This window comes from Fistularia commersonii, chromosome 24 (assembly GCF_037954325.1).
Source record: "Fistularia commersonii isolate RoL2024-O1a breed Wild chromosome 24, RoL_Fcom_v1.0, whole genome shotgun sequence".
NCBI lineage: Eukaryota > Metazoa > Chordata > Actinopteri > Syngnathiformes > Fistulariidae > Fistularia > Fistularia commersonii.
Window position 1 is genome coordinate 6615675 of NC_141307.1, and position 8806 is coordinate 6624480.

General features: G+C 43.9%; 2 protein-coding genes across 4 annotated transcripts; both read left to right on the plus strand.

Annotated features, from left to right (window-relative positions):
* The first annotated feature begins 366 nt into the window (after window positions 1-366).
* zbtb8b (zinc finger and BTB domain containing 8B) lies at window positions 367-6844 on the plus strand. Of its 3 annotated transcripts, XM_086171630.1 has the most exons (5): window positions 367-500; window positions 1315-1495; window positions 1630-2530; window positions 3365-3543; window positions 5080-6844. In XM_086171630.1, the coding sequence occupies exons 2-5, from the start codon at window positions 1322-1324 to the stop codon at window positions 5392-5394; spliced, it is 1569 nt and encodes a 522-aa protein (XP_086027756.1). In that variant the 5' UTR covers window positions 367-500; window positions 1315-1321; the 3' UTR covers window positions 5395-6844. The 3 variants fall into 3 exon arrangements, with proteins under 3 accessions (XP_086027756.1, XP_086027759.1, XP_086027757.1); XM_086171633.1 differs by lacking the exon at window positions 367-500 and having other exon boundaries at window positions 1325-1373; XM_086171631.1 differs by lacking the exon at window positions 367-500 and having other exon boundaries at window positions 1389-1495; window positions 1635-2530.
* Window positions 5849-6844, plus strand: LOC147219791 (uncharacterized). The gene has a single exon (XM_086171634.1). The coding sequence runs from the start codon at window positions 5849-5851 to the stop codon at window positions 6470-6472; it is 624 nt and encodes a 207-aa protein (XP_086027760.1). The 3' UTR covers window positions 6473-6844.
* Window positions 6845-8806: the final 1962 nt, after the last annotated feature.

Sequence of the window (8806 nt, forward strand, 5' to 3'; positions counted from 1 at the left end):
CATTGACTAATAGTCCTGACTTTTTGAGCATTCATCACCATTTTTTTTCAATGCTATTATTGTCATTTTTAATTTGTCATTTTCTTATTCTGATATTTGTCTACTCTTCCATTTCACTTTACATCGAATTTTAAATTTTGAAATGGCTTGCCATAGTGGATCATCTGACGAAGTAGCATCAATAATAAATTCCTTTTTTTTCATTATGTTTATTAAATATATCATTATTATTATAGTATATTATTGATTTTTTAACCATTAAAAAAAATTGTAAATAAAAAAAAATATCGTCAAATAATTGTTCCACTGCACTCGTGTCGTCATCAACAACTGATTGGTTCAGTGAACGACGTCACAAAGCACAGGCGGAAGTTCTTCATCAGCCTGTTGTTCAACTGTTATCGCCATAAATGTTAATGGGAGGAGCTCGTGAACTACCTGCCTTTGTTATAGAGTATCAAGACAAAGGGTTTTGCCGCTTGAGGCGAGTAATCCGTAAGGTGAGACGATGCTAACGGGTTGTATCTAATAGTTTGCGCTGGCCGTGTCGATATACCTAACGGGTTCCTTGTCGCCAGCTAGCTACTTGACGCTACCAACACACGCTAGCTTTCAAAAATCGAAGAGGCTCGTCTCTTCCTCAAATCGATGATCATTTCAATACCTGGGGACAATTCTGATTTCTGTGTTTCAAACACGGAGGTCCTGTTTTACACGAAGCATTGAGTGGTAATATCAATGTGACAAGTCTTTAATGCATCCTACTCCCGAGTCAAATCACTTGTGGACTTTCAGATTTAATGGTGAAATCACCGATGAAACGGAACATTTTGGAACAGCGAGCTTCTGAATGACTGTCGCTTTTGAGCAAGTCGCAATCTGGCTTTGTGGTATAAAAATGTGCTTGTAAAACTCCAGGTAAAGACAATGTTAGTGTCATAGCATACCAGAAATATCATCATTGATCGCAAGCATGCATGATAGCATCATAGCATACCATCAATCATCATTGATTTCAAGTAGAATTATTAACCGAATAGTAGCAGGGACTCAGATAAGGGATAATTTGGATCAGGATCAGTATCTTCAGGTGCTCCTTCTTTAATCGTAATTGGTACATTTGCACATTTTCAGACAATACGAGATATTTTTGTTACAGATGTAATAAACAACACTGCGCGTGTTGTCACATTTTTGTCATTTTAATATCCTTCTTGTGAAAATGAATATTGAATATGAGCATCCCTTTGTGTCAGGTGATGGTCACCTCTGTTTTCATGTGATTTTATTTTATTTTTTTTCCGTATTATTCAGGCCAAGGATGGAGGTGCCTTGCTACCTGCGCAAACTGCTTTTTGAGCTCAATGAACAGCGTAAGCGTGACTTCTTCTGTGACTGCAGCATCCTTGTTGAGGGTCGTGTCTTCAAAGCCCATAGGAATGTTTTGTTTGCTGGCAGTGGCTACTTTCGGGCCCTTCTTGTTCACTATCTGCAGGTAGGAAAAAATGCTGAAATTGATCAATGCAGTGGTGGCACAAGGAATTGTTGAAGTGAGGAGACAAACCGTTTGAAACAAGAAATTGTACACATTGCATGATTTCAGTCTTCAACGCTCTTGGTTTTGTTTAGGATAGCGGACATCGGAGCAGCACAGCATCTTTGGATATCGTCACAGCTGATGCTTTCTCTATGATTCTGGACTTCCTTTACTCTGGACGTTTGGCCCTCAACAGGAGCAATGTCATTGAGGTGATGTCAGCAGCCAGCTACCTTCAGATGACTGACGTGGTGAACTTTTGCAAGGGATACATACGCACATCCTTGGAAATATGCAACAAAGACAAGGAGAACAACGTAACGAAGGAGATTCAGGAACAGGAAGGAACCTCAGGTCTTGCGGACAGTGGTGCCTCTGTGGACACAAACTCCACTAGCACAGGGGCAGTGGAGCCTCATTCACAGATTGTAGAGGTAGATAGAGGGCCGGGCACTGGTCCAGAATCTGCTACCTCTGATAGAACTGCCATGGCTCTCACTGTCAACAATCCTTCCACGTCAAGCAGAGACATAGACGATGACCGCCATTCAAAAGAGACGTTTCAATCTAGCAGAGAAATGCAGAAGGTGCATCTTGATGAGACCAACCTGTCATCTTCCTCATCCTCAGCTTTGAGTGTGGAATTGGTGAACCCCAAGATAGAGTACGACCCAGATGAGGAACTTTTGGAGTCCTCCGACACCAGAGACATTACGTCATATCCTGGTCCCACTCTCCATAATGCTCAACACAGCAGACAACTCCCTGCAAGTCTGTCTCCCTCCAATGAGCGCTCCTGTTTATTCAGCGCCAGGCAGATGATGGAGATGCTGGCCAGAGGAGAAGCTCCCAGTTTGATAGGGGATAGAGTGGGGGAGCACGTCAGCCAAAGATTTGCGAGCAGCACAGGAGGAGGCAGAATAGATGACGGCTTAGCATTTTTGGGATCCTCTATTATGGAGATCCAATGTGATTGGCTTGGAGAAGACACAGGTGAGTGAGCGTGTCAGTGTTTTATGTTAAAGGATTGTATTCTTTTTTTATATGAGCTAAAATAGGAGTTCCACACGATGGGATCTGGGTTGATTAGATTGAAGACAGATTTTCTGTGCTTAGGTAAAATTGTAAAGAAGTGTGTTTGTTTGTTTGTTTGTTTGTTTGTTTGTTTGTTTGTTTTTTGTAAGTTGTCTGATTGAAAACTGTTCAAAAAATGTTGGAAATTTCAGATTTTTACCTCGGTGCTTTCTCATGATTTTGATAATATAGTTCAGTGTCTGAAATTGTAACTTTGATTCCAACTAAAGTATTATAAAATGTGCATAAAATCACAAAATATTAACAAGACAACAATTAAATATTAGAAAGATTATGTTAAAGGTTGCCTTAATGACATGAGATATTTCATAAATATATATATAATTTGACCATACCTAAGTAATCGGATGATTCCTAAGGATTACCTGAAAATCAACAATAACGGAGGGACAGAACTGCATGAAATCAAAATGTTGGCAATCAATTAGCAATTGAATGAAGCCAACTAAATCTTCTTTTAACATAATTCTCACAAGGTTGGAATCAAGTGATGTAAAGCAACAGGGGCTAAATTTCAAATTTGGATGGGCCTGTATGTAGAAAACTTTTTCATCCTTGAGAAACCTGGGAATAGTGGGGTGTCACAGTTATGACAACTCGAAAACGGGGCTAGCGTACTTTCAAGCGTGTAAAACAATAATGTCCTGCATCGAATATATTCTGTAATCTGTAATCTGACCTGCTGTTTTGAGGATGTGGATCTATACCGTCTGCCTCTTGCTCCCCCTGCAGGTGATGGCTTGCTCGTGCCAGTCAAACTGCACAAGTGTCCTTTCTGCCCTTATACCGCCAAACAGAGAGGCATCATGAAGCGACACATCCGTTGTCACACTGGAGAGCGGCCTTTCCCCTGTCCCATGTGTGGCAAGAGGTTCACAAGGCAGGAGCACCTACGCACCCATGCCCTGAGTGTACGTTTTACCTGGACCAAGAGTGAGACTAAAATAGATGGAATACATTGTTGAAATTAAGAAGATAGAAGTAAAAACATAGACATACGTCTAATTGAACTAGTTGAACATGTGTATGTTTGATGTTTAAATATCAAGTTATATTAGTGTCCTATTTGATCGACATTTGGACCAGATACATAAAAATGAAAATAATATCTCGCAATATTTCTTAGTTTGTATAAAATTGTGAAAAAACTTTTCAGGCATAGGTTGCCACTGTGTTTACGGTGCAATGCTGTCTGGGTCGTGACGTCATGAGGCAAATCTTGGGTTTTGTCCCATTCTTACGCTGCCAAAACATGTCATCTGTGCAACCCTCAACTGTTTGGGGCCAGAGAGAGAAGTGAGTGAGGAGGATAGCGGTGAAGTCAAAATGAGCTCAAAATAAAGAAGAAAATAGATGAGAAGAGGCGAGGGTTGACAAAAGTCGCCAGTGTGTGTGTGCAGCAACTGCGTTCCTATGCTAACAGAGAAGGCGTCTGTTGTCAGGGGCTCCACTTTTTCTCATTGACCATTCATGGTAGACTTCTGGACTGCCGTGCCCACCAACCGGGTGACTTGTCGTCAGCTTCCTCCGTGGTGATGCTGGTACCCACTCTTTCATCAGATGCTACTTCTGGAGACCTCCTCACAGGAGATCGCATGGCGTCTCCTGCCTGTGGTGTTTCTTCGAAGAGGCGTCACTCGTTTCCAGGGGACCTTTTGTCTGCTCGTGAAAGAATTCCGTAGCCACGGCGTTTGGCTTCAGAGTCTGCAGCTCTCGTGAGCTCTGGAGGACTGGAAATTGCACCAAAGTAGCACGCTGGTATTAGTGTAACGAGCCAAATTTAACGTTAGCATCCCGTATACATCATCAACTCAGCATGCATTGCACCAGTAAAACAATGACTGCGACCCTGGATTAAAATGTGTGTTATAAATTGCAGTTTTTCAAGAAGTAATTGTTGATGCTTTTTTAACAACATATTCTAGTATGAGACAAACATTAGAGCATGTTTATTCCAAATAGTCCTCCCAGGTGGGGTTCCCTTTGAAACTGAATGTAGAAAATAGGATATTTATTTCTATGGTTTAGTAAAATGTAATTGGTATGGCACAATACCATCAAAAACATCAAATTGACAAATGAATCCGACTCTCTCAGAAGTCTCACAAAGAAAGGGAACCCCCCATTTTCCAAAAAAAAAAAAAAAAAAAAATCATAGAATAGAGATTATCTTGTGTTTTAACACGCAGGTTTGACACAACATGGTTTCTTGTGAGCCTCACCTTGTGTGGCCGGTGGAAGGATGAGCTTAGTTGGTTTGAGCGAATATTTTGTATTCATTCGGAATTGGTAATTACCTTGCATATTGATTATTAAATTATGTCAGCGTTCCTGTTATATTTGCTGTAAAGGAAATGAAATTTATTGACGGTCATCAGTAGGACGATAATACTGAAACAAATGACTTTCTTTCTCTGTTACTGTCTTTCATTGTCAACCGCCCACAGGTCCACAGGTACTGCTTGCCGGTATCCTGTAAGAGCTGTAGGAGAGTCTTCACAGGATCCAACGTTTCCCCGGGACTCAAGCGCTTCGGCATATGCGACAGCTGCAACTGTGTGACCACCACGCACTCGGACTTGGCCCCTACTCAGCCGGCCCACCGGCCCGAGTCCACGGTCCGTGCGGACGAGGGCGCCGATTGGTCAGGCTTTATGGATGACTCTGATGAGGTAGAAGTTGGCAGAGTGGAGGACTCTGTGGAGAAACAGATGCTCGGACAGCAGCTGGCTGTCTGCAATAGTTTGGATCACACACCGTGAATCTGAAACCGTCACCCACTTTCATGGAAGTATCCTACCCGTATTGAGTTAACGGCAAGATCGTAATGAGAAAACCCGAACGGTTGTCCTCGGTGGTTCGCGCCCTTTTTTGCAGACCTGCACTCTCCCTGCTGGTGTCTAGGTGTCTGGAACGGACACTGAAGTCGACGTCTTTCCAAACTAATCCTTGGAATCCGGAGGGCATACCAAAAAGCTCAGCTTGAACTGTTTCATATGCCATAGGTTCATGTTTGTCAACCAGATACAAACGTTTTTCCTCAACAGTTGAGCCTTTGTTTTTAAATGCAGAATCACGGCACACTGATACTGTGTGCTGCTCGGATGTGTGTTTTGTAAAGTCGTTGAAACGACGAAACGCTCGGTAGAGGGCGTCAGTGAGTCCGGTGAGCCGACTGTTCACGCGAGAAGAAGAGACAATATTTAACAGCCGTTAATGTTTGGGATTTGGCCAGATGTTTTTGTAAACATAACGCAAGAAGAAGCTGAGGAAGTAGAGGGCCTGCGGCGGTTCCCGGCTCGTCTGCGGGAGGGGGCGGGGGCGGTAAGACGCGAGCACATGGGAAAGTCGCGGGATCTGAGCGAGTTTGAACGGGGCATGATCGTGGGCGCCCGCAGCGCCGGCTGCAGCATCTCGGAGACCGTCAGCCGACTGGGCTTCTCGAAGACCGCCGTGTCGCGGGTGTACCGGGAATGGTGCGAGAAGCAGAAGACCTCCAGCGACCGCGGTTCCTGCGGGAGGAAACGCCTCGTCGACGAGCTCGGAGAGCGGCAGATGGAGAGCGTGGTGGAAGCCAACAGCCAGGCGACGAGCACGGAGATCCAGGCTCTATACAACCGCACCGGGGAGAAGCCTATCTCGCTCACCACCACCCGGCGCATCTTGAAGCGCCTGGGCTACAGCCGAAGGGCGCCCCGACGACACCGGGAGGCTGCGGACGGGAGCCCGGCCCGCCCCGGGCAGCCTCCGCCCCCCGCGGAACTGTGCGGTGGCGGCGAGACAGAGTTGGACCTGTGCGGGAAAAGCTTAGATCCGGTGTTTCAAGATGGCGACCCGTGAATTTAACCGGATTTTCGGTTTGCGGTCGGCGGGCTCTCCGGGGCCCCACGTCTGCGCCGCCACGCCCGCTTTTGCTGCAGGCTCTTCGGGTCAGAGAGAGGCCCGACTTGCTTTACTTTTGCGATTTTCCGAATCAACTTTTGGCTTTGAGTCGTGCTTACACTCTGAATGTATGATTGAATAAAGAATTTTCCAATCATCTAATTTGATATTGATGCACTTTCATGACTTTACGTCTTTTCTCTCATCACCAGCAACCGACATTTACATTTATGTAAATGCATTACTGTACATTGAAATGCTGGGATGTTAATTATTGCATTTGCCTTTTTTAGATATGTGACCATTAAAATATGTTGTTTTACGATCAAACCCGCATGACTTTTTTTTTCTTAGTTTTACCCCTGGTGTCCGACTCGTGCTTCAGGTGTGATGTAGAAAAGTAGCGTTGAAAATAGATAATGTAATTTGCACAAATATGTTTCTCTGCAGACGGGCTCTTGGTACGTATATGATTTTCAAATATTCGTCTTTGCGGACGCAGGGAAATGTCTGCAGGTCAACTCAAAGCCCACGAGATGGCAGTCCTGCTAGACTTTAGCGCTCCCTCCGTTCTGTCAGAAACCATAAATGAAACAACGATCCAAGACTTGGGATAAAACACAGCTTATTTAGTAATTATAGTTTCTTCACTTTTATGAAGGAAGCCTGTTGGTCAGGATTTTTTGGACTTCTAATATTTCATGTCAGTTTGAAAACAAGACCTGGCACTTGTAATTCTATCTATGTATCAAGCTACTTATAAAGGCATATTATGCATGCTTGCTTTTTCATAATTTGACTCGAGTAGATATCTAGGAGGGACATCTAAAGTCTTCCACAGCAAACATTGATGTATTCATCATACATCAGAATCTTACAAATTGAGCAATTATTGAAGTAAGAGTTTGCCTTTGCTTAAGGACTACCAACATGAATGTTGTGTCTCCATTCATGTTGGTATATGTAGGCCTTGAGTTTTACAGGGAGCCCAGAGCTGTCCACTGTCCAAAACAAGCCCTCTAAATCAGCACTGGTTGTCTTGATGGGATCCCTGTCACTCAAGATGCCGTGGAAGACCTTCCCAAGGCTCCACCAAAGTTATGATCTCTTCTAACTCTCTGACTTACGAGTGACACTGAACAGCCTCAATTACGTAAAAGAAAAAAAAAGATACACACTTTGTAATGTGCGCGTGCCTGACCTTGTCATCTATTCGGTCCAGAAAAGTTATGACCTCTTCTTACTCTCACCAAAAGAAACACCCGTCTTCCAATAAATTCTTCCAACTCGCACCAAAACACTCCTCTTCCAATAAACTCGCACAAACTCTCAACAAATGAAACACTGCCGTCTTGCTCACACAAAAGAAAAACATGCATCTCACCAAGCAAAAGTCAAGCAATTTGCAGGCCTCTTTCTATTCTCGATCTTGCCATGAGCCCCTACCCACCTCCCAGGAAGCCCCCCAGGGTGGGCGAGGATAGTGGCCCCCCTTTCCCTCCTCCACTCGTCGGCCCTGAGGGGCTTGGCAGGAGCACGCAGGTAGACTATCTTGTATAGACGAGGTCATCTCAAGGAGATCGGTAGGGGTGTTGCCAGATGACATAGGACGGTGGTTTGTAGGATGAAAATCAAGAGGACAAAGTGGTGGAGGCTGAAAAGGGAGGAGTTGTAAAAGGGGCGAGCTCCCGGATGACTGGACAACTACAGTTAATGTGATCAGGGAGACCGGTGGGCGAGCGCTCGGTGTGTCGTCTGGACTCGTTTTGTTGAATGAGAAAGTTCAAATGGTTCTGGTTATGGAGATGGCTAACACTAAAAGTGGTGTTTACGAAAGTTTGACCGCTTACAGCCACACCAACTCGAATGTGATAATATCCTGGCTGACACTCTGTCACGAGCATTCAGGGAATAATGCCTGTTTTCCTTTTTCTGGTGTGTGTTTTTCACCCTTACTATTCCTTTATTTTGTTATATCTGTTGTCTATTTAAATTAAACTATATAAATATACACTTTTTTATTTTTTTGACATAACTATTACACTGCTATGACAATGGAATTTCCCCTCTGGAAATGGATAAAGTTTATCTTATCTTGTCATATGTTGCAGGGAGTTTTTAGCAGGTGAGAGCGTTTTTAGTGAATGCTAATTGGTTGCGGTCTCCTACAATTTTGTCTTGTCTTTCAGATCCAACGCATTTGTTTGGAGCGCGCCTGTGGCGATATATTGTGCTTGTTTTTTGATCTTAGTGATCTTAATGGGCTTAGTGAAGCAAAGCCTTGCACACATT